The sequence below is a fragment of the Sorex araneus genome, chromosome 1, assembly GCF_027595985.1.
Source record: "Sorex araneus isolate mSorAra2 chromosome 1, mSorAra2.pri, whole genome shotgun sequence".
In the NCBI taxonomy this organism is placed as follows: domain Eukaryota; kingdom Metazoa; phylum Chordata; class Mammalia; order Eulipotyphla; family Soricidae; genus Sorex; species Sorex araneus.
The window spans coordinates 391,830,616-391,857,587 of record NC_073302.1 but is presented as its reverse complement, the minus strand read 5'-3'; the positions used below and the strand labels follow the sequence as shown (position 1 = coordinate 391,857,587).

The 26,972-nt window shown below is 36.7% G+C and overlaps 1 protein-coding gene across 1 annotated transcript in view; it reads left to right on the top strand.

Annotated features, from left to right (window-relative positions):
- Window positions 1-14,494: 14,494 nt before the first annotated feature.
- The window catches only part of ZNF804B (zinc finger protein 804B), a 553,147-nt gene continuing 540,669 nt past the window's right edge, over window positions 14,495-26,972 (top strand). The window contains exon 1 of the mRNA XM_004602164.2: window positions 14,495-14,602. Within this exon, the coding sequence (XP_004602221.2) occupies window positions 14,495-14,602 (108 nt within the window). The remainder of the gene's footprint in view (window positions 14,603-26,972) is intronic.

Below are 26,972 nucleotides of genomic sequence, written 5' to 3'. Positions count from 1 at the left end.
AAAAGAACTGGAGAGTTTGTCTACTGAACTAATCTTACCAAGAACAAATAGTAATTACTGAGTAGAGGGAAGTGGACACTCTGGTCGTGGGTTTGATGTTAGAATACTGCATGCATAAAATTATGGACTGTAGCCATAGCACAGCGGGTAGGGCATTTGCCTTGAATGTGAGCGACCTGGGTTCGATTCCTCATTCCTCTCAGATAGCCTGGCAAGCTACCGAGAATATTCCGCCTTCACGGCAGAGCCTGGCAAGCTACTCGTGGCATATTTGATATGCCAAAAACAGTAACAAGTCTCACAATGGAGACGTTACTGGTGCCCGCTCGAGCAAATCGAAGAACAACGGGACGAGAGTGCTACAGTGCTATAGATAGTATAAATTATGGCTCCTCAATAAAAATGGTAGAAGTGCTAGGGAGTAAGCACATCACTATTTTATAGTGGAAGAATCCTAAAATATTAATGGATTTTTTTCATATTTAAAAAGGTATTTTTAGGACACTGGTGTTGGGAAATGTGTATACTGGTAGAAGGATAGGTATTGGAACACTGTATAACCAAAACTTATTCATGGACAGCTTTCTGAGGGTCTATCTCACATTGATTCCATAGGAAACATATTTTTAAAAGGATTTAACCCCCTACACCAAAGTTATGTTAAAATTAACATTAATATGCAACTTTTTAATTGCATTAACATTAAATTGAACATTACCATTAAAATATTATAAAGCACAATGCTTCAACAAAAATTGGGAGAGAAATCAGGTTTTGAAACTAAAAACATGCACTGTAGCACTGTAGCACTGTCGTCCTTTTGTTCATCAATTTGCTCAAGTGGTCACCAGTAATGTCTCCATTGTGAGACTTGTTACTATTTTTGGCATATCGAATACACCACAGGTAGCTTGCCAGGCTCTGCCACGTGGGCGGGATATTCTCGGTAGCTTGCTGGGCTCTCTGAGAAGGATGAAGGAATCGAACCTAGGTCAGCCGCATGCAAGGCAAATGCTCTACCCACTGTGATATGACTCCAATCCATATTGCTATCATTATCATTATCATCCCATTGATCGTCAATTTGCTCAAGCAGACCAAGTGACATCTCCATTTGTCCTAGCCCTGAGATTTTAGCAACCTCTCTTTACTGTCCTTCCCAATGGTGCCGCATTAGAGGCTCTTTCAGGATCAGGACAATGAGACCCATCATTGCTACTGTATTTGGCATATGAGTACGCCACAAGGAGCTTGCAAGGCTCTCCTGTGCGGGCAGGAAACTCTCGGTAGCTTGCCAGGTTCTCCTAGAGGGAGAAGTAGGCTATAAGATGCCATGCGCTTCTGGGAGCTTGGTTTTATAGTCTCTGGATGTTGACTGTTGATGGGATTACATGGCGCCGGGGGCAGTTCATGGGTGTGACTACCTAGCAACTGGAAAATGGGGGATTTGGGCTGAAGAGGCCCATTCCTGGTCTGAGCAGGCTTGGAGATCTCAGCCCCGGGTCCGGCACAACTGAGTTCCTCTGCCGGTTCCTTCATGCTTGAGACTTGTACAAGCGTGTGGACGTACATTCAGTTCATCACTATATGACTGTATCACTGTCATCCCATTGCTCATTGATTTGTTCTAGTGGGCACCAGTAACGTCTTTCATTGAGAGACTTATTTTTACTGTTTTTGACATATCCAATACGCATGGGTAGCTTGCCAGGCTCTGCCACGTGGGCTCGATACTCTCAGTAGCTTGCCGGGCTCTCCGAGAGGGGCGGAGAAATCGAACTCGGGTCATCCGTGTGAAAGGCAAACGCCCAACCGCTGTGCTATCGCTCCAGTCCACATTCAGTCCATATATATTAAAAAGATAAGATTTAAGTAAATATTAATTAATGAATATGTTTATTTTAAAAATCACATCTATAAAAGGATTTTGTCCAAAATCCACCAGGTGGATACTCACCATCCCTGATAACTGCTTTGTTCTTTAATATGCATTTCCATTAATATGGAAGACTACTGTATTGAATGTTTTGCAAATCTCATAGATTATAATAAAATGCCCCATATTGCAAACAGTGAAGTCCTATTTATTTTTTTAAGAAATAAAAATTTTTCAAGAAATGGAAGTTACTTAGATATGTCTATAACTAATATGATCTAATTAATAATGAACATATTTTATCAGGAAATAGAGATTTAAATTTTTATTAAGACCATTTTGTGTTTGCAGTCTGCCTCTGCAGTTGATTTGCATGATGCGTGGGTAATGGTAACAAAATTAATTGTCTAATACATATAAGGAGATGAAAAATTATTCTAATAAAATAGCAATTTATAGGATATTTCACCAAAACACAATTTATCAAAATTTTGATAAACAATAGTATAAAATAATAATAAAATAAACATTATCTAGTGTTTATTACTTTGATGTGTTTACCCCAACCATGAATTTTCTAGGACAAAATATTGTAGTTATTATTTTTTCTAAAATTAAATGAAGGGGTGACACTGGAATGAGAGTATAGCAGATAGGGCATTTGTCTTGCACATGTCCAGCCTGCATTCAATCTCCTTCAGGACTGCATGTGACCCCCCAAGCCTGACTCTACACTCAATACATACGATATTGGGTATGGGCCAAAAACAATTTAAATAACAAGTGCGTTGCTCTGCCCAGATTAGATTCGGGGCTACCGTGTGAGAAACGGACCCTCTGCTCCAAAAGATTATGATCCGAGAGTTCTTCTAACCCATTTTGGCACCCAGAGCAGCTTCTTACAGAAATGCATCTAGACTGTGAACTGAACTAAAATATCAGAAATCCAAAACCGCGCGGCCGCTGTCCTGGCCATGTGAGCTCATAGAGTCTTCATTCTCAGCAATAAAAAGAAATTATTAAATGATGCCTTTTCAGCAAGCCTGATTGTTGGGGGAAAATTCCAAACAATAATAGTGAGTTTTCTATTGAAATATTGAATGTATTCAAAGTATAGAGAGAATAGAGTGAAGATCATTAGCTACTTAGGTTGGGGGTGGGTGGTGGGAGGGGTTATATTAGGGTTCTTGGTGGTGGAACATGTGCACTGAAGGGATGGAGGTTTAATCATTATATGATTGAGACTTAAACCTGAAAGCTTTGTATTGTTTTCAGTAAAATAAAAACTTTAAAAAAAATCAAGTGGGTCATGAGATAGATAACCTGATCAGTGAAATTTGACAGCACAAATGAAGATATTAAAAACCAATTAATTTTAAAATAGCTGAATAAGATGGGAAAATAAAACTCCCTTTTCTGGTATACTATTATTATTTCTATTTATATTTTCAGTTTCTTGTAATTTGGCAGTGTGGACACCTCTGAGAAGTCCAGATCCATTTTCTAAGTTACATAGGTCATTTTATTGCACTGTGGAATAACTTTATATGCATACAGGAAAGACAAAGGTAAGATGTCCTGGGTAACTTGATATGAATAATTAAGATACTTATATTCAAATGAAAATTTAGTATGATTCATAGCAATGTAAAATAATGTTTTGGTTTTTTTTTTTTTTTTTTTTTGCTTTTTGGGTCACACCCAGCGATGCTCAGGGGTTACTCCTGGCTTTGCACTCAGAAATTACTCCTGGCAGTGCTTGGGGGACCATATGGGATGCCGGGGATCGAACCCGGGTCGGCCGCATGCAAGGCAAACGCCCTACCCGCTGTGCTATCGCTCCGGCCCCAGCAATGTAAAATAATGTTAATAAAATTATAGAATGGATGCATTAGGGAGCTCATGTATTTTAATTATGATTCTTGACATAGGTATAGTGGTTCAATATAATCTTTAGGTGGTTGAGTAGTTATTGATTTTATAATTATGAGAGTAAAGCTGAGGAATAGCAACACTTTTACTTATAATAAGTGTAGAAACCATAGGAATGCAACTTGTGTAGCAATTAATAGAACCCCAAATTCAATACAAAAGCATTAAATCAAATGTTCATTTTTTTCTGACACCATTGTAGGAACACACATTTGGTTTAATATTATGGTACATGATTCATGAAATTATTTGTAATCTTTCATTAAAGGTATTTTTAATTGCAATAACAGTAATATGCATTTTGGTTTACCATTTTTTAGTTCTATTAGTTTGTTTCTTTGGACCATACTTGTCAGTGCTCAAGCATTGCTCTTCTTTCTACACTGAGGAATCACTCTTGGCAGTGCTCTGGGGACCAATGGGATGTCAAATGTTGAACCTGGGTCAGCAAGACAAACACCTTACTGGCTATACTATCTCTCCAGTCCCAGAGTTACCATTTTGTGACTTTTCAAGTTTGTTACCACAGAGCAATCACCAATAAAGTATTTTTCCAGTATTCCTCCAAGTATCAGACCTCCTGCTTTGATTCCCTTTGCCGCCTCGTCCTCTGGTCGGCACAACTCTGTAGTCTGAACATTAGCTTGTTTCCATTGGGTTTGCTTATTTCTGTTCTTTATTTATTTAATCCCCATATATTAGTGAGATCATATGCTATTTCTTTATATTATTCTGACTTATTTCCCTTGAACATGACCACTTCCAATTCTCTGGAATGAAAGATAGTCTATTGTGTATATGTAACACATATTCATTATCCTTCTGTCATCCTTCTGTTTCTATAATTTAGACATAGTATATAGTACTACAGTGAGCATATGTGTACATATGCATTTGTGAATTTTTAGTGTTTTTCTGTGCTGTGGACAGTTGAATTGCTGAGTTATACCGTAGATTCACTTTTAATATCTTAAAATGATGCCAAATCTGTTTATGTTACAAGCTAGAACGATTTATATTCCCACCAACAGTTTATGAGGGTTATTATTTCTTTACCTTTCATTCCTCCCAAACAACCCATCCCCACTTTCCTAATCTGCTTCTGTCAACTAACTGTTATGAGATTTCTAATGTAGACTATTGATGGAATTTTAATACTCTATTGATCTGTGTATCTATTTCTATCTAATGCAATGTTCTGTTGTTGGCGGTGGTTTGGGGACCATACTCAACAGTGCTCAGGGCTTTTTTCAGGTTGTGCACTCAAAGATCACTCCTGACAAGCTGGGATGACAGACCAAACCTGGGTAAACAGCATGCAAAGTAAGTGCTGTACCTGCTATACTATCACTCTGCTTGGCCCTTATAATGCTCTTGATTACTATAGGTTAAGTATAGTTAAAAGTTGAAGATAATGATGTCTGTATTTTTAATCTAAGAGCTTCTTTGGATATTGAAAGTTTTTCTGGGGTTTTATATGTTAGTTCTACTACTTAAATGACATCATTGTGACTTTGATAAGATTGATTACTTTTATATAATACTTTGGCTAAAATGATTCAGTTGGAAGCATTCTGATGCTTCCAATCTATGAGCATGGGATATATTTTAACATTATTTCACTGTTTCACTGTATCACTGTCATCCTGTTGCTCACTGATTTGCTTGAGTGGGCACTGGTAACGTCTCCATTGTGAGACTTGTTACTGTCACGGCAGAGCCTGGCAAGCAACCCGTGGTGTATTTGACATGCCAAAAACAGTAACGGCATGTCTCATACCTTTGATCCTGAAAGATCCTCCAATCATTGGAAAAAATAAGTAATAAGAGGCTGCTAAAATCTCAGGAGTGGGAGGAATAGAGATGTTACTGGTGCCTGCTCGAGTAAATCGATGAACAACGACATGACAGTGATACAATGTCGGTGATGTCTTTCATCTCCGTTATAACTTTATTCCTTGATCACTATTTATTTAAATGATTTTTTATCTTTCTTTTCTATTTTATTGCTAGTATGTAGAACTGACATGTCTTAACCTAGTATATATCTATGTTTATCACTTTCCCTCCAGAAGATTTCAAGCTTAATGAAAGTAGGCATTTCTGTGGGTTATTCTCTAATCATAAAAAATAGACTGAATAGTATAGGATAAAAGGTAAAGAGTCCAAGCTTTTAGACATAGATGTGTAGATCCTACCTCTAATATTTTGCTATGTAATATTATATTTTGTCTTTGCTTTTTCTGAGTTTTAATCTCCTTTTATCTCAAATACACTAATATCAGCTATATAAAAGCAGTTTTTATAGAGATGAAATGACCAAGAGACTGTCAATACCTCATATTTGAGTGATACTTCATAAGTATTCTATCTTTTCATTCTTCCTTCAGTTATTCCTCATAGTGAATTTTTGTAATACTTTTGTTTTCTCCCTAATTTTCAAAATGAAACCTAAAGGTAAGAAAAGATATTTTCTATCTGCTGGTCTTAAGAGTCTGCATGTCTTGTATCATTTTTCAGAGTGTTGAGAATAGATTTTATAATATTTCAAGTGTACTGATGCTAATTTTAAATTAAAGATCCTATATGATAGTCATATTTTTAAAACTTAGCACCCATAAATTAAGAAAACATCAACGCATGGAAAAGGGACTTTTCTTTTGAATTAACAGCTAATATGTTTATATATAACATGAAAGGACTCTAGAAAAAGCCTGAGTGTCTCAACTATAGTGATTCTATCACTGTTCTGTCATTGTTCTAGATTTTACACACACAGTTGTGAGAGTCACCAGACACTGTAGTGACTATCATAGTCAGACTCTTCTCTTTTCTCAAGCCTTTCTTTCTGTTTTGTCAAGCTCTCACTGTAGCTTTAGAAAAATGAAATAAGGACATCAAACATTTTATTTAAACACCAGGGATTCACATTTTAATTTCTATTTTAGAGGATTTTTACTTCTAGAGTCTTCTTTTTTATTCTAGGACTTTTCCTTAAGGAGAAGGAGAGTGTATAATAGAATTGAGTGCTTTACAATTGAACATTTATGGATTGGTCATTAATTATATATTTCTCAATTATTGAGGGAAAGCACCATTTCTTGTGTACAAAAGGAAATACAGTATATCAATAGTTTCTCCATGATATGTTTTAATTAATGTAAGCCATTGAACTAAAACTACTTTCTATTTGAAAGCATATATTGGAAACATACTTCTAAACTAAACTCAGGAGGTCAGTTTGATTTGTCATCACTTTCACCATATTCCTGTTGATAGTATAAATTAGGTTTGACACCCTGGTATCTTTTATCAAAATTAGTTATTGGATCTAACTTTGAAAGAAATTTGTGCTAAATGGTATTTTTTTTATTTTGACATCATCCCTTTCTTTGTTTCTTGGTTTACTAGGAAAAAGTACTCAAAATATTGCACCTTTTTTCTTAGTGATCATAGGATCCTTAACTTACTATTAGTATTATAAAACTACTGGATTTTATAATATGAATTGATACATAATATATAAATTTTAATTTTATAATATGAATTTTAAAATATGATTTTATGGATTCATCTGGGTTCATTTCAGGGGGACACATCACTATACTAAGGATTTAAAGATTCTCTTTCTCACTCTCTCTTTCTCTCTCTGTGTCTTGCTTGCATAAGTACTGCTATATATGACTCCTATTTCAAAAATAGAGAACATTTACAACACTCAAGATTATTCTCTTATATTCATTCTTAGTCGCAATCATATACACTATCCAAGAGATAACCACTATTCTTTCATCATCATACATTAATTCTACCTGCTTTTAAATTTTGTGTAAACTGAAACATAGTTACTAATCACTTGTTTCTATCCTTTTTTATGGCCTTGATATTAATGTTATTGAACACAGTCACCTTTCCTTTAACACTGCCATATAACATTCCTTTTGGCTGGGGGTCTCACCTGGTAGTGCTCAAGTTTTACTCCCCACTCTGTGCTCAGTTCTCGTTCGTGGTAAGGCACAGGGGGGCAGGAATGCCAGGGCCCAAACTCAAGTCAGCTGTGTGCAAGGCAAGCACACTCTCCAGTATACTCTCTCCAGCCTCCGTACTACTCCTTTTAACAAGTATATTTAATTTATCCACCCTTGGTGATGGACATTTGTAAGCTTAATTTTTACTATTAGGAATTCACTGTATGACTGTTGTCCAGTTGCTCATTGATTTGCTCGAGCAGGTGCCAGTAATGTCTCCATTTGTGTCTGTGACATTCAGGGTCACAGGAATGAGGCCCATTATTGTTACTGTTTTTGGCATATCGAATATTCCATGGGTAGCTTGCCAAGCTCTGCCATGCAAGATTCACTGTTAGAAATTAAGCTACTTAAATATTCTTGTACATGTATTTGATGTGTTAATAGTGTTCATTTACCATTTATCTAGGTATTTACCTAGGAATACAATTTCTGAAAATATATACCAGCCATTTATGCAAATTCAACTTTAGAATTAGATTTCGTTTCCTAAAGGATTATTAAATTTTAAAATTACACCAGTATTGTCTTTACATTTTAGACACTTAGCATAATTTTTTGCTTAATTTTTAAATTTTGGTCATTCTAGAAGTATATAATGATTCATTTTGCCTAGTAATATTTTAATTTGCATTCTCCTGATGAGCTATCATGTTGAGCATCTTTTCTGTCTTTTCTTCTGTTCACTGACAGTTTCAATATCTGCTTTGGTGAGCTTCCGTTGAAGTTTCTTATCTAATTTTTTCTTTGGTATTGATTTGTAGTTCAATTCAATTTTCTTTAGTATTGATTTGTACATTTATGTATATAAAATCTTCATATTGTCTATACCTCCTCCCAGGGCATCTTACCTTTTTATTTATAAAATTGTGTTTTACTGAAAGTCCCCATTAGATTATAAAGGAAATTCATACTTGCCAGTATTTGACACTAAGATTTTACATAAAACAGGAATTTATAATTTCTTTTTAAAATATTAGGTAGTCTACAATAACGTGCTTGAGATTACATATATCTGTGATGCTAAAGTAGATGTCTATATATTTTTTTGCTATGGTCCCTTGGTAACCAATCCAGAGTGGTATTGGTAGAATAAATGACTAGATCAATAGGACAGAACAGAGTTTGAAATAGACCCTCTACAGTATAGTCATTTGATCTTAAAACAAAAAACCAAAGATACTTTAATTGAAAAAAATAATTGCCTTTCTAGTAAAAGGTACTGAAACAACAGGACATAAAAAAGATTGAATGTAGTCACAAACTTTGCACCTTCCACAAAAATTAATTGATAGGGATGATGGAAACCAATATAATGTACAAAAGGAATAAAACTCTTAAGAGATAGCACAAATTAAAATCTCAGTCATCTTAGGTGTGGTGGTGACTTTTAGGTACAACATTGAAAACACTCTCCATGAAAGAAAAATTTGATAAATTATATTTTTTAAAAAATCAATTTTTTTCTCTACAACAGAAATGTTGAACAAAAATGATAAGTCATGTGATAGAAGAAATATTGCAAAAATATCAACTAAACATATTCAATAAAGGATGTCTAAATAGCATAATTTGGGCAATAAGTAAATTAATAACCCAATTAAAAATGGAAACATTATGTGAACAAAATTCCTCACCAAAGAATATATCCAGATAGAGCATAAGCTTATGACAAGATAACAACCATATGCCACAAGGGAATTACAAATTGAAAGTATAATGAGAAATCATACATTTTAACTAAATTCTAAAACACTGACAATACCAAATGCTGATAAGAATCTAAAATAAAATAATGAACCATTCTTTGTTGGTGGGATTGCTAGATGGTACAGACACTCTGAAATTCAGCCTGGCAGTTTCTCACAAAACGTTATGTAGATCCAGGAATTACATTTCTTGATATTTATTCAAATGAACTAAAAACTTATGTCTAGACAAAACCTGCTCATTAATGTTTACGGTAACTTTATTCATAATTGCCAAAGCTTGGAAACTACTGCTAAGTCCTTCAGCATGTAAACTGGTACACCAAATGAATGTTCATATAATTAGTTTACTACAGTTGATGAAACAAGTACCACGAATTTGGTTGCTTCAACAATATAAATTATTCATCACATGGTCCAGGAGACCAGAAGTTTAAAATTAAACTGTTAGCAGGACTTGTTAGTTCTTAGGACTGTGAGAGAAAAACTGTTCCTTCTCTCTCTTCTAGTTTGTGCTTTGCTGAAAATATTTTGCATTTCTTGGCTTATGGTGGTGCAACTGACTCTTCATGGCATTCTCCTCTATGTCTCTGATTCTTGTCCAAATATTTCTTTTTATAAGAACAATGATGTTGGATTTGGACCTGTCCTAAAGAACTTGTCTTAACTTGATCTTCACAAAGACCCTATTTGCAAGTAAGGTCTCATTCACAGGAGTCTTGAACATTTTGGTGAACCGGCTGAATCAAGGGGGAGTTTCACAGTTCTACCCTTAAATACTATTAGTACATTTCATTACTTGAACAATAACAACAACAATAACAAAAACAACAAGTTATCAAACCATGTAAAGACATATGTGTCGCCTAGTGATAGAGTGAATTAGCAAATACACTGCTAGGTAGATGAGAGGCCAGTCTGGAAAAGATGCAGACTGCACCATTCCAAATGAATTCTTGAAAGATGAAAACAGGAGAGAGTGAAAGTAGCAGTGGTTGCTAAATATTGCTTTGGGTGGTAGAAGAGAGAGAAATAAAGCAAAGGTGATTTTCAGAGAACTGAAATTATTCTGCTCAATACTATTATGATAGATACACATCATTTTACATTTGTCCAGACCCATAGATTCTGATATACAGAGTGTGGAACTATAATGTAAACTATGGAATTTTGGATAACATTATTTCAATATTGGCTCATCAACTTTGAAAAATTTACCACATAAAAGATGCTAATAATAAGACAAAGTATTTGGAGGATGATGTGATGGTAAGAAGATAGTAAATACTGTACTTGTAGCTCAACTTTTCTCTAAACCTAAATTTTGTTTGAAAAAGACTGCTAGGAGAAAGAGAGAGAGAGACAGAGACAGAGACAGAGACAGAGAGACAGAGACAGAGACAGAGAGACAGAGACAGACAGAGAAACAGAGACAGAGAGAGACAGAGAGACAGAGAGACAGAGAGCGAAGTGGCTGCAGTACATATTTTTCATTTAGGAGGCCTAGGTTTATTCCTGATCATCACTTATGGCCACCTAAGCACTTCCCTGATCACTGAACCTGGCATAGCCCTGAGTACCTCCATGTGTGACTTCAGAACCAAATAAATAAATGTCTATTGATTTACTTTAGAGATTAAAAATATAGTTTCCTGCAGTAGAGAGGGCCCAAATAACTACATTAGGACTTATGGTCAGGAGGAACTTTCCTAACAAACAATTTCACATATGACCTTAATGGCAGGAAGCTGCTTTTCTTGGGAGACTCATATAAAAACATGCCCATTAGATGAACACCTGGAACAAATGCTCACCTGTAACATTTGTTGAGAGGTGCTGAGTGCCTGAATATTTTCAGGCTCCTCTGCTGAAATATTTCCACCAGGAGCAGAGAGAGAAGGGAATTCAGTAGAAGACAGTGGGCAGAAACCCAAGTAAGCAGAAATATTTTTTTAAAATTGCATATGATTTGTATTTTATTCTGAGTATACTGCATCATTAAATCACTTACTAGGAAAATATTACACATGATCAGTCTCAACTATTACTTCTTTATATGTAATTTCTTATTCTGGTGATAAATATAGAGGTAAGGAGGGTAGTTAGGATGTTATTGTAATGGTCTAAGGAGGTAATGATAGTCTGGACTAAGGTTGGGCAGCGAATGTCTAAAGGAGATTGATTCTGGATGTGTTGATAAATATAATGGAAAATAGGCCTTCTACTATGTCCATCAGCAAGACACAGCCATTAATCTGGAAATAAGTGGAATGTCAAGTTGGTTATAGACCAAAATGCATTTCTTTTCCCATTTGTACCCCTTTCCATAGAATTGTTGTAATAGAATTAGACCTGTGCTTAAAATTTATTTGCTATGGGCTTAAAGTGTTTAATTCTCCATTTTCTCTGAAAATTTTTAATTATTGGAGTTAGAAAAAATATCTTCCTTAGAAAACCAAGAATGGGTGTTAGATTTATTGTGGTGATTATTTTTCAATATATACTAATACTGAAACATTATCTTGTACACCTGAAACTAATATAATGTTAATTATACTTCCATAAAAATTCCACTTTATTTTGGGGGAAGGTTTTACCTATTTCTAAAATTTTACTATTAACATTGTTGTAAATATAGGTTCCCTTGAATAGAATATAGCCAATGCATATGTATGTGGACACATGCATATATATGTGAATATTACTCTCTGAATCTAATTAACCAACATTATTAAAATATGATCTTAAAAAGAAAATTTAAAACTAAAGAAAAAAATCATGTCTAAGCAGAACGGAGGAGGGTGGGTTAATCTATTATGACGCTTAAACTTTTTTTTTTCCAAAAGTGCTTGTCAACAAGAGAGCTATAATATAATCAACTCGTTCTAGATGATGGAATCTTACTGTCCCATTTTCAGTCATTTTCAGTTTGGAGTTAGCCAGGAATTGGTATTTTAATCACCTATTACTAGAAACTTTCTGGATGAGGAACACTATTGAAAAACCTATGGAAGCGGTGTCTAAAACTTTCAAAGTGAGATCTAGATCTGTGTGGTAATTTATTTATTACTTGGTGTAGTCAATGATCAGGGATCATTCCAGGCAGTACTGGGGGACTGACCATAGGCTGTGCGGGGAACTGAACCCGGCTCAGCTCTGTTTAAGGCAAGAGCCCTACCCCCAGTACCGTTTTTTCTGGAGCTCTGTGTTTCTTAAAAATTTGAAAAGAAAAAAAAAAGCTGTTAATGTAAACAAAAGTTGAGTCTGTATTGGATCATTTGAATAGTTATAATGGGAATGATTTTTGCCTCCGGGTTTCTATGAGTTGCCTGAATTAGAAACATTAAACTCCTGCTTTCTTTACCCTCAGGTCATTTCCGAGGGATCCTCCTAGTCAGTCTTGGAGCAAACGGGGCCGAGGTGGGAGGCAGAAACCGGGACAATTGGGGAGCACCAGGTTCCTCCTTTCCTTGAATATCCAGGCTGGGGAAAGCGGGAGCCGCCAGTCGTTGGGTCCCGCGCGTAGATCCCGCAGGAGGGGCGAGGGGCCTCGCAGACCCCCTGAGGTGCAGCGGGAAGGGCGGGACCTTCCTCGGGCTCAGCGACGTTTCCATCCTCCGCGCAGTTTGCTCCCGGCGGACTTTTCCCTAGAGCGAGGCCGACCCTGTCAATGAACACACACGTCTTCTGGCCGGGTGGCCCGCTGGGGACTGTAGAGACAAACGTCTCGCCGAGCGCGAGTCCCAGCATCAGCTTCTTCTAGGGGAAGGCAGGGCAGGAAGTGAGTGTTTGAAACCGGGCCCCTGACCGACCGCGTGTCTCCCCAGCAGCCCCGGGACGCCGTTTCCCCGCTCTTTGCTTGAGACAAGTTTTTTTTTGCGAGCCGCAACTTAGCTGCACTCGTGCAGCCCAGCCCCTCTGCTCCGCGCCGTCGGGAACCGCGCGGCCGGCCGCGACCTCCCCTGGCCGCCGCCTCCTCCCGCCGGCCCAGCGGGCACCCGGGGAACGGCGGCCGGCGAGTGAGCGGGCGCGGGCCGGAGGGAACGCGCCGTTTCCGCCGCTCTCCCGCCCGGGCTCGCCAACACCCGGCAAAGTTGCTGCCCGACCCGGCCCGGGGAGCGCCCCGGGATTCCCGAGGGCCGGGAGGCGGGTGGCAGAGCTGCCCCGGGCCCCGCCGGCCTCCAGGCGCCGCTGCCCGCCGTCCGCGCGTCCGGAGCCGGGAAGCAGCTCGCGGCTCTCCAGCTCCCCCGTGGCGTCGCCCCCGGGTCCCGGGCCTCCCCCGCCGCCGCTGCCCGGGTGCCCTCCCCCGCCGCTGCAGCGCGGGCCGCGAGTTGTCGCTCCCAGGACGCCCCGCCACTCGCCCCGCGCGCGCGGCCGCCGCCGCAGCCTCCTCCACCAGCGGCACTGGTTTGCCCGGCGACGCTGCCCGCGGACGCCCGGGGCAGCCGGTGGGACGCGGGTCCAGCGACTCCCGGACCCACACAGGCGGCTGAGGAGGGGCCGGACCAAGGGGGCGGGGAAGTCCCCCTCCCCACCCCCCGGCCCCCCGCCCCCCGGCTCTACGCCCCGAGTCCCTAGCGGGCCTGCGAAGTTGTCCTTAAAATAATCCCAATCAATCCTCGGTGAGCGATCGAGCAGCCACCTCGTCAGAGCAGCATGTGGACTGGCTCCCCGCTTCCCCCCACCCACCCCCCCAGTGCTCTGTGGCTGCCGCGGTCACTGTCGCCGCCGCCGCCGCCGCTGTCAGAGCAGCCGCGAGCGGCTGCGGGAGCCCCGCGCGGGCAGAGGAGCGGGGACGCGCGACCAAACGCGTCCTCCTCTGCTGACTGCCGGCCGCTTCTTCTCGGGAGGTGGCAGTCACGGGTGCTGCTGAGGAGAAGCCAGCCCGCATTCCCACCGCCGGTCGCCTGGTGAGGAGTTGAGACTCTCCGCCTCCCGCCCCGACCCACATGGCTTGTTACCTGGTCATCAGTTCGAGACATCTCAGCAATGGGCACTACCGGGGCATTAAAGGCGTCTTCAGGGGTCCCCTCTGCAAGAACGGATCTCCTTCTCCGGTAACCTGCACACACCCCACACGCGCGCACACACCCCACTCGCGCACACACACCCCACACGCGCACACAGACACACGGTCAACAGCAGTGGCAAGCGGGAGAGTTGCTGTCCTGGTGCAACGAATGGGGGCTGGGGGCTGGCGGAGATCTGCAGGTCTATTGTGTATATTTATACAATTTTAGGACAGACGGTGGCCAACGAGGGATGTGTGTGTGTGTGTGTGTGTGTGTGTGTGTGTGTGTGTGTGTGTGTGTGTGCGCGCGCGCGCGCTCGCGTGTCCTTTCAAGGCAGTTATTAACGTCGATGATGCTTTGGATGCAAATATTTGCCGAGAGCAGTGAACTGCAGGGCCTCGAACGTGGCTAGGGTGTTCTGTGTCAAGTTGTGAATCAGCTGATTTGGGCAGTATAGAAAGTTTGAGTGGCACTTTTGAGCTATGCTCTGTGAAGTCAATCTCTTGGCTTCGTTTTCAAGTGCTGCTGTGACTTTTTTTTTTTTTTTTTTTTAAGAAAAGAAACTGTAGCGTTTGCATCGGTACTTGAAGGAAGAGTATTGGCTGTTGGAACGTGATCAAATTGAATGCTTACTGATGGAGGGTCATCTTAGAAAAGGCAGAGTTCTCTGAGGAAGCGTGAACTCGATAGTTTGTTGTACAATACACAAATGCACTGACATGACATCGTTTGAGACCTTGATATTTACCTTGGAAAACTATTCAGTGTAGGTTAACAGTTTGATTTATCCAAGCCTTTTAATAAAAATTTTGGGCAAAATTTATGCCTTTGATATATTACTCCATTCCTGGCTACACATTGTAGATGACAGATTTAAATGTTTCAAGGAACAAATAGTATTCGTAAACATTTTTATATATGAATTGAATGTTCTTGAATATGAATCTTTTAACGTTGTAATTATTTGGATTAGTGGCAAGTGTAAAGAAACTTAACAAACAAGTTTTCTAGTTTAATATAAAAGTAATTATTTTAACTCTGTATGATAATAAGAGAGGAAGTTAGTTGTATTATTTATTTATTTAGTACTTTCCATCATGAGTTTGCATCATTAGCATAATTATTCCAAACTATGCTGTATTATAAAGACCTTTCATTAAGTACCATATGTGCTTTGCATGAGAAATCTAAATCTGAAAGTGCAAATGCCCAGACAAAACACCAGGATCCCTAATTATGACAAACTATTCCTCACGTGTTTTTATGTGTTGTGAAAAGTGGGTTGATGCAACACCCCAAACAATGCCATGCTGAATCAGAAGTGGAAGATGAAATATGCTGTTTATATTGGCACTTAAAATTAAAGTCACAGGGTTAAAAGTATCTTAGAGAATTGTCATTGATTAAGCTTACCTTCAGTCTTTCAGAGAATCTTTCCTGTTTTGAAAAATTGTCCTGACCGGCATTTCCTTAGAATTAGTAATCCACCTTGAATATTAACCAAACCAGGATCAAAATCATGTTTACAGCAAACTTAAATCCTCCAGATTCTCCTTTAATCTCATTTTGCTTTGGAAACAGAATGTTTCACCTTTCTTTTAGGTATTTTTTTCAATCCTTTGGTAATCCTGTGCTGTCTTCCAAATCTCTTTGCTTATGGAAAGATGAATTAGATAGTGAGTTGCAGTATATATGCCTTAATAATTTGCAGGATAAAGGGAGAACTACTGAATATCTCCTACATTGGTGAGTTCTTTTAAGTTTGGCTAGACAGTCATGTTAATCTTACACAAATTTGAAGAGAGTTTCTGTCCCATGAATAAAGTGTACTTCCCCCTTCCCCCTACCTCACCCTCATTAGAGTCATTCTTTTCCCAGAATCCTTATTGATCCCACAGGGACTAGTCATGTGAATGTGGATGAGAAAACAACCAATAATCCACATGGCTCTGCTGGCTGACCAGATGTTCAAATTCTAATTCACAACTGGAGTGGGTTTTATGAATTATTAATTCCTATGCCTGCTATAGAGGCATTATACACCTTACATTCTTTCTGATATCAAAGCATTCAGGGGTACAAAATTTAAATTTCTGCAATATTTAAATGCAGTTAATTTGTATATGTACTTCTAAACCAGACTTGATTTGTCTACTTGAACATTTTATTATGTAATTTGAACGACTCTATCAAAATTCCATTAATTTCTCTCATGACTTGGGCAGTATGAACATTTGGTGTTGATTCATCCTCTGACATGAGCAGATTTTTGAGACAAATCATAAGTGTTTTCCCATTATAAAACAGGTTTTATTTGCTCCTAAATTATGATAGGTCACTAACTTCTGGACTTAGTCCCTGGAGAATTCAAATAAGAGTTTCGTGGTCTATACGATTGCTTGATTGTCTTTGTTAATGAGTTCTGAAACATGAAATTTAAAGCTGCATTTATATATGATTTTATTTTTATATTTAGCAATACACAGCCCAGTTACTCTCAGGTTGACATAAATTTATTGATTTTGCATCAGCACTGGTATTAAACTCAGAGTTCCATGAGCCACAATTACCTAAAAAAATGAGAAAATATACTTACTCTTAGAAATGCCTTTTTTCAAATTTGAGACCCAGGTTGTTCTCAAATTGACCTCTGTATGAATGACTTGAATTACTTCCACTCACTTTATTCTGTACTGTGGATTGGGATACCAGAAGTTGCTTTAAGTAATTGTAATTAAATTTTGCTCCTACTCTTTCAATCTGTCTTTGCTTTTTATTTAATCCAATTTTCCTTTGAGTGGTTTAAAATATATATATATATATATCATTTACTTAATGACTTATAATTTTGTTATAGAAAAGAGAACATTCCTTTTTGATGCAATAAGTTTCTTCTTAAGTAGTTCCGACAAAAATATAACTGCATAATATAAGTGTAGTATTTTACTGTTTATAGATAAAATTATTCATTTACATAGTCATTGTATGCATTTATCATGTTCAGGTCACATCTGCAGAATCAGAACATGTAATATTAAAAATGATGGTATAAAAGGAAACATTAAGCTATATTTATTTCAAAGGGTTTCATTTAGGAAGACTTAAATAAATTATATTTGGAATTCTTGTAATAAATTCACAATGGGATATTTGAGAAAAAATAAGCATTTTACCCACAAACAGTTTCCACAGATGAGAAAATTAAAAATTTGAGTGAAATTCAACAAAATTTACTCTATTTAAAGTGAAAACATGCAAATGTCTTATCTGTTGCATCTTCCTTATTTTGGGATCTTGATATAAAAAAAGGAAATTCTAGTTATTCACTCTAGTTATAACGTGAATAATTGATTTGAGATCATTTATGCTACTTTAAGTCAGGGATAGATTAATGCAAATAAAAAAGTGTCTGTAATATTACAGAGTGTTTAATGGTAAAAGTCTAATTTTAGAAAATATATTTTCATCCTTCCACAATATAGGATATTTATGTCCTATATGTCCCACTCTAATACAGTTCTATATGATATAACTTATGACTTAAAAAATTGATGTTATACATGCACTAGACATATGTACATTTATCTCTGCTTGATGTAAAGTTTCCTAACACAAAATATGTTAATGATAAAATTTTGTTATGATTAGTTTTTATTGAGAAAGATGACTAATTTACAAAGCGGAGAGGACATATAAACAAACAAATATTTTAAATTAGTCAAAAAGTAAAATCTTTAAAGCTCCCTTTAAAAAACACAATTGCATATATATGACTAAAAGAACTTTTAGAGAAGATTAATCACCTAAATAGTTCATCAATTCAAAAATTATGAAATGAGGAAATCAGTGCAGTTACAACCTTGTTCTTTTTCTTTTAAAGTTCCTTAGGCTGTATGTATTTTTATTATGTTTAATAAGTACATGTTAAACACATGAAAAAATGCTCTCAAACTGATGTACTTTTTATTTGCCAAGTATAATTATGAAGATATGCTCTCCTATAGAGAAGTCACCTGTCTCCTCTTGAATTCATGAATACATAATACTTCATATTAAAACTTTCAGATGTTTTCAATAAAGACTACTATTATAGTTCTTATAATACTTGTTTTCCTTTGTTATGTCAAATTTTGTATTGAGCAACTGTCCTTCTTGGCATTATAGATTTTTCTTCTTCCCTTCCTCTGACTTCAAAAACTTGTAGTTGGCATTTATAATTTTGAAAAAAAAAGCCAACTTTTTAGGACTTTTACAAATTTGTGTTTCTCTCACTTAAGAATTTTTCTGTGCTAAAAATAACAAAATGAATATTTGAATGCTAAAACTTGTTATTTATTTTATTTGCTATTTTCATAATGAAGTTGATGAGTCAAATCCCTTGACATCTTTCATACACATATTTTACATAATTATATAGTAAGTTTCATCCCCATTATTTGGAAAGGACATAAAAATAAAACATTGATATTGTATATAGTCTACATGGGGGTAGTGTTGGACACAACTTAAATATTTTGAACAATATAATTGTGAAATATTTGTTATATAATGTACTAAGATACATTTTTTTCTTGTGTTAAATGTTTACAAAGCTTGAAATATCAACATGTTTGAAGTATTATTGGGAGCAAGAAATAATAATAATAGTGATTTCTTAGAAGTTTGTCAAATGCAGTTAAGTGTAAGATTTATTTATTTAAAATGCATATTGAAACTAATATATATGTATATATATACACACATATTTGGAAGAAAATAATTTGGATCAAAGTTGAAACAAAAATAATCTTCGTTTGAAAATGTTTCTGGTTTTAAGCAAATAGACATTTTCAGTTATTCTATGTGATGGGCAACAACCTTTATGAAATATTTTGTAATTTCAGATTTACTTAGTGAATTGAGTGAACCTAGAGATAGAAATATTTGCTATGTGTTTATGAAGAAATTCAGTTAGTTGCACTTGATAGGAATTATCTATCAAGAGTTGAATAGACATTCTGGAAAGATATGTTGCAAAAGCTCAACTTTCTCATTTGTACTATAGCATTCTTAGCTTACTGAATTAAAATATGTAAAAGAATTATATGCAGTATTTCAAATGGTACTTAAAGTTTATTTTTTTGTTTGGGGATCATACCTAATGGTATTTGGGTGCTACTTCTGCTCAGTGCTCATGATTGCTTTTAATAGTGCTAGGGGAACCATTTGGTATTAGGAATCCAACCTGAGACTCCTGCATGCAAAGACAAAATTCTGACTCTAAGCTCTCTTCCCAGCCCATTAAAAACCTTTTTATTCTATTTTTTAAATTTTTATTCTTATTTTTTTTGCTTTTTGGTCACACCTGGCGATGCACAGGGGTTACTCCTGGCTCTGACTCAGGAATTACCCCTGGCGGTGCTCAGGGGACCATATGGGATGCTGGGATTCGAACCCAGGTTGGCCGAGTGCAAGACAAATGCCCTACCCGCTGTGCTATCGCTCCATCTCCCCTTTTTATTCATTTTATTTTATTTTATTTTTTTTATGGTGTAGAGTATTGAATACAGGGCATTGTGAGGAAGGGGTTTTTTAAAAGAATATTCATTCATACTTTTTTTTCTGAGATGACCTGTTGATAACATGTTAAATAAAGAAACTCAATCCAGTTTTGATACTTAACATTTAAATATATACTCTTGGAAAACTAATAATATCCTTTTACTACAGATAAAGACATGATGTAGTTAACTTTATTTCTCTTCTTCTTTAATAGGAAGCCCAGAAATAGATTTATGGCTCACCAAAGGAATTGTGATTGGTTCTGGCCTACAAAACAATATAATGTCCTCACCTCTGCTCATCTATTCCCAATATAGCACACATTTTATTCTTTATGATCCTCACTTATGTATTTTATTGTTTAGTGAAAAAAATTTTTTCAGGTGAATTACATCTGTTTTAGAGCTGTTAGACTATAATCAAATGTAGAATGTCTAAATATAGTGATATTGCTCAAAATTTTATACTGGGCAGCTTTGAAAATGATTCATAGAGAGTATTCATTTTGTTCATTTGTAGCAAGTATAATTAGGGTTGCCAAATTTTTGCTTTGACAATTGGCAAATACTTATTGGCAAGTTTTATTTCACTTTTGTGTGGGTGAAAGAGGCAGAAGATATATTATTTTGAAATGGATACCAACCAGTTATTTTTTTCTAAATAATCTTCTACCTCCCTGTTGTTCTTGCTATTAGTCTTATTCTTTGAACATGATTATCATTTTTTTCAATATCTTATTAGCTCATGTGTAAATATTGCCATAGACTTGTAACTCCAGGAGCATAAGTCTCTGAAAATCATGAGAACCACTCCATTCTGTTCCCCGAGCCTAGCATATAGGTTTCTTTTCTGTTTACCATTCACTACATAATTCAGTTCAAGTTGAGTATTTAGAACTTCCCCCATATCTTCATTCGGAACCCACCTACCGGTGTTCTTCTCCTGTCCTCCTTCCTACGGCAATTACTCAGCACTTCCTTTGTCCTATGTACCTCCCCAGCAATAGACAAATACAGTAAGCTCCCCCTCCCATATGTCCTTTCCAGATATCCATTTTGCTATAAATAATTATATTCCTTAACATCTTTCTTGGCAAGGAAAGTCTATACACATTTCCTCTTCATAAATGGAATAAATACCATATTATAAGCATCAATTAACTACTGGATCCTATTTACATGAAGCGGATAAACTCCTCTGTCTTCCTGTTGCATGTGAACGTTAAGTCAAAAGATTGATGGTCTTGTTAATAATATTTACATTTTCAGATGCTATTCAAAATTTTTGGGTGGCATGAAAGAATCTTTATGATCCATATGCTACCTATACCCTTATCATTAATTTTAACTCTATTTTTCTTCTTGATGTTGTGCTTCAAGCAACTGAACTGCAGAGTCTTTGACTATTGTGTGTTTATAAATCTTTTACTGGGTATACTATGCTTCTTATTTGCCTTAATTTATTTGCACATGTATTCTATGCTTTTTCAGATGAAACAGTTGATGGTATCTCATGAGTTGATACTGAGTTTTGTATTGTGGGTAAAGTGTTCTCCATATACTTCTCTATGGAAACCCTTGAGATTGATAATCAAGGCAAGCAATCACAGCTATTTCTCATCTTGATTATCAATGTATTTTTTCGTTAGACTCTATTTTACCATGAGGTCTCCACTGTTTTCCAAAAGAGTTGAACACAGCTTCTAGTATATATTGATTTCACTTGTAAACTAGTAATTATAATAGAAATTAATTGCTATAAAAATGTCCCTTTGGTCCTGCTGATAGTTAAATGAAGAAAAATTTCCCGTATGCAATCTTTTCTTCTTAGTAAGTACCTTTTAGAACACAAACTATTCTTGTGATAGATTCAGTGGTCAACATTTTCATGGTGAGGTTTGTCATTTTAATATCTACCAAGATATTAAATACCAATTGCTTCAAGTATAACCTAATACTTTCTGTTTAATGCAAATTTCAGAATGCTTTTATTCTATATAACTATTTTGGAACATCTATCATTCTGAAATAGTTGTATATATTGGCTATATACAAATGGATGCAATGTGTGCATGTTTTAGTTATTCATATTCTTCATAGATACATGTAATAGCTTCCAAGAAATAAATTACAATTTGGAGGTTGATGATTTCATTCCTGTCTCCTAGTAGGAATGTGTAGTAAGGAAGAAATGTGTTTATATTTTACTCTCCCTCCCTCTTCCTCTCTTTCTATCCTCTTCTTTCCTTTCTCTAATTGTATCATGCTCAGTGGTCACTAGAGCTCTTAAGAACCATACTGGGAAGTAATGGTCTCTGTAAGTCTTTTGTCCAACTTTCCAAAAGTCTGAAAATTATTTCCAACAAGGTTTAGTTATACTTATCCTTTCTTGGATCAGTCAGTATATGGATAATATCTACAAAAGGAGCTTGAACTTTTTCTAAACAATGGATTTTAGTGAAAATATCCACCATCTCTAGGTGGGGATATAGAGAGAGATTCTAATGTTCACCAGAGTGGAAAGTATCAGGTTTATTATGTAATTAATTGCTTAATGTAGATAAACTTTTGTTAGCATTGTTAGCATATATTTTATTTCTTTGTCTCACTTATAAACACTGCAGTCTATTTTAGCCTCCCTCTCACTAGATATTATTTGATATATCACTAAGTACAGACAAAATGATTCCCCAGTGGTATCCACTTTATAATTGTAAAAAAACTATGGATCTGTTAACTTATTTGGGCAAAGAGACTTTATAGATAAAACTAAGGGTGTTGAAAAGATAATCCTGATTATGTAGATAGGTCCAGTTTAATCATAAGGGCTCTTTTGAAACTAGGCAGCCTTAGAGTGAGAGAGAAGGAGCTATGAATATGCTGTGTGGTGGCTTTGAAAAAGGGCAACCATCCACAAGCCTAGGAGTGCAAGTGACCTCTCGGAGCTCTTTCCTTCCTACTCCCTGCTCAGTCTCCAGAAAAATCACAGTTCTGTGAACACCTTGATTTTAGACACTGACTTAAAAAGCAATTAGATAATCAATTCTTGTGTGTTTTAATCAACTGCATTTATAGTAATTTGTTAGCACATGCTTTGGAAACTAGTACAATCACCATTACGTGTTGAACATTTTAGTCCTGTTCACACACTAAAGTAATTGATCTTATTTTGAGTCTAATTCAAATAATGCTGAGTCTCATATCCCTCTAGAAATGTCTCCTTTAAAAAAAATTTTGGTCCACAGTATGCCCTTAAGTACCAAGAGGGTAGATGTATTAGATGTATCCTCTTTTTCATTATCATATCCCACTATTTAGATTAACTGATGATAATTTGTTATTAACTCACATAAAGGATGAGAAAATTATAATAGCTGACATTCTTTTAGGAATATCACCCACATTATCATCTTATATTTTGAAATTTCTACAACTCAAAATACTTTATTAAACCTTTTAAATACAATATAGATTTAGTAATATAAAATACTAGTTATTTCTATAGTTTAAAGAAAACAATTGTATGCTTAGAAAAATACCATTCACATTTCAGACAGCGTCTACTTTTTGCCAATATGCACCATAGATATATACAGAAAATAAACAAGAATTCAAAAAGTATAATTTCAGTCAGAAATGGGGTGTCCAGCCTGTCTGCAATGTAAGACCCATGGAATCATATGGTCTGGCCTTGGTACAGTCTGGGCCAAACACATATGCTTCTCTTGGCTGCAATGGCCCATCTGTTTATATTGTATGGCTTTTGAATAATGTTATAAAAATCCTTACAACTCCTACAGAAAAAAAGATCCCGATCTCTGCTTTAGAGACCTAGGTTAAAAACTATCTTTATTTATTTAGTCTTTGGTTTAGACATTTGCACATTTTGGGGTCGGCAGTTATTATTTCTAAATGAAATTGTTGGGGTTCATTAAAGTAATAATTATAACCTTAGAAAATTTCTAACATTTCCTATGTTAGATGTAGTGGTATCTAAATGGAAAATTACTTTCAAACCTTTGTAATGAAGAACATCATATGAAAATTGTTACAAACTTTTGGTGTCAGGGGATTTTGTATTTGTATTTTTGCTGCACCCATCTGTGCTCCAGGTTTACTCTGTACTCAGGGATTACTCCTAGCAGGAATTAGGGGACCAACAGGATGCTGGAGATCTTATCTGGGTTCCCTGTATGCAAGGCAAGACCTTACCCTCTACTATCTCATTGATCTCATTGACCCAAGTTGAGCTTGTGGTGTGTGTGTGTGTGTGTGTGTGTGTGTATGTGTGTTTGTGTGCATGTGTGTGTGAAATCCCACATGCTCAAGTTGCGTAAGCCTCTCACGAGTGGGGATTACTTGTGAAAGGATGTTCAAGGGCTCTTCTCTGGGCAACTCTCCTTGCCACTCACATTCGGTGCTCTCAGCCGCTTTTCCACCTGGGATGGCTGTTGCCATGGATGAATGAAGAAAGAATGAGGGCCAAGTTGGTTGCTGATTAGTTACTATTTATTCACTCTCTCCTCTCTCCCAGATCTCTCCAACACCCTATCTCTCTCTAACCGTGCAATTCTTTCTTTCCATTGTCTCCATCTCCTCTATCGCTCTCTCTGCTGTCTCTCTGCTGTCTCCATAACCGTCTTTCCTTCAATCTCCACTCCTTCCATCAATCCATCCCCCTGCAGCAATCTTCAATCAATCCATCTTTCTTCCTGCAGCCACTCTTTTGTATCCTCTCACCACACTTCCCCAGTCACACCTCCCTGTAGGAAGTGTGATCAGAAATGTTTTTCCAATCTTCCTGAACACCTGCAGCCCACAAGGGCAGAACGACCCTTAAGGTGTGTTTCTCCTCTTCTTAGACCTGCAACTTGATTAATATCTTTAATTCTCCTTCCTCATATTTACCATTCTGTATGGACACAGTAATAGACACTTTTAGGCTTGTAGGGTGACTCTCCTGAGGACATCTCGCTACAGACTCAGACTACAGTGCTCAGGCCAGATTAATCATTTCTGACCCAAGCACGGTCCAAATCTAGTTATTACTTTTTGGAGCATGACAGAATTTGTTCATGACCAAGCTCTTAACTTATAGTTAAGCATTATGGCACTTCCAGACCCATTTTGATACCAGGATAGCTCATTAGCTCACCGCTTGCCCTGGGTCCATCAAGTCCCTCATCAGGACCCTGCTTTTGGGAATCTAGGGAGTAAGGGCAACTGAGGCTTAAGTTGAGAGAATAGATGTTCAGGAGGTAATATTATCTTGAGTCAAGCAACTCCCAAGCCACAGGCTTGTCTTTTTAACTGTCTTCCGGTATCCATACAAAAAAGCAATTTCTCTGAAATTGCTAACCATGAAAAGGACATTAAGGAGAAAAGAAAGACAATATTTACAAGTCAGATTCTGATCAGGAGACAAAGGTAATTGACAGGTTGGGGGGCAGTCAACAAACACAAGCTCCCAGTGGCTAGGGAGGAAGAGCAAACCAATGTTATCCTACATGTGTTTGTGTGTGTGTGTGTGTGTGTGTGTGTGTGTAAAGCAAGATTTTTTTGTATTGGATTTTATTTAGAAAGATATGAAGGGAGAGAAATATGTGTTTAAGAGAGAACACAGGCTTCTCCAGAGTGGAAGTAAATAAGCAAAAAATAAATAAATAAAGATGAACAGGTGAGGTTTGTGTTCAAAGGAGAACACTGGCTTGAAGAGCCAGCCTCAGCTTTTCTAATGACCCAGGTGTATACATAAAGAATGTTCAACTCTCTGGAACTTCCAGGTGAGCCTCTTACCCAGCTCTACTCCCCTTCAAATGGCCACCATGCCCTAACACTAGATTATAAAGTACTTTATTTTAAACAACATCTAATACATTTTAGAAGAAAAACATTTGCAACACAATGACATCAAAGTGCTGAATAGGACCTCTTTCTGATAGGGTGGGAGTAGGAATAGGTAATGACAGTGTTTCAGCTGCTTTACTTTTCTACTTTTCTTTGGCTGACTGAAGCTAACTTGCTATTTGAAACAAATGAACAAAAGAATACTGATTAGGTAAGACTGAATGGATTTATGCTAATAAAACACATGGATTATATCCAGTATGACATCTGTGAAGTATTTCATTATCTTTCCCTTAATATTAAAATCCAAAGATCCACCATAGTGTAGGTTTAAAAATCTATGCAAGTGGTTAGGAATAGCTCTGTTGAATTTGTGTTATTTGAGAGGACATGAGAATTATGTAGTAGCAAGATAACAGCAAATGATTAAAGGAAAGACATCTCTAGCTTGAACTTCTCATAAAAATAAAATTTATCTTTAAATAATGTGTAAACTTTATTATAGCAGTTGTTATCATTTTACACACATGCACAATGATAAAGTACACATTTGTGTTACTATGGAAACAAAACTATTATCAAGATTATAGATAAACCCCCAAAATGCTTATATTAATCTTAATTTGTAAGAATTTATTTTATTTTGAAGCACATTTTATTGCTTTACTAAAGTTTTACAATACTATAAAAATCTTTGGAACACAAGCTTCACATTTCTTTAATTGTATGAGCACCATTGAACCCACCATTAAAATTATCATAATATCATTCAGTCAATGTTTCTTTCTATTCTGTCCATACCCTTATTAGTTGCAGATGTAAATAAGTTTGATTATATTTATTTTTCATTTATATGAGTTCAGATGTTCCAGATGGTTTTCTTGGAAGGACTTTTGGTTAATATCACTAATTCGCTTTAAAAAATCATACTAAAAGAAATATTTGTTAAAATTATTTATAAGAGAAAATAGTGTAATAAACCTTCCTTATGTAATTCTTCCATTAGTAAATCTTTTGCTATAGATTTG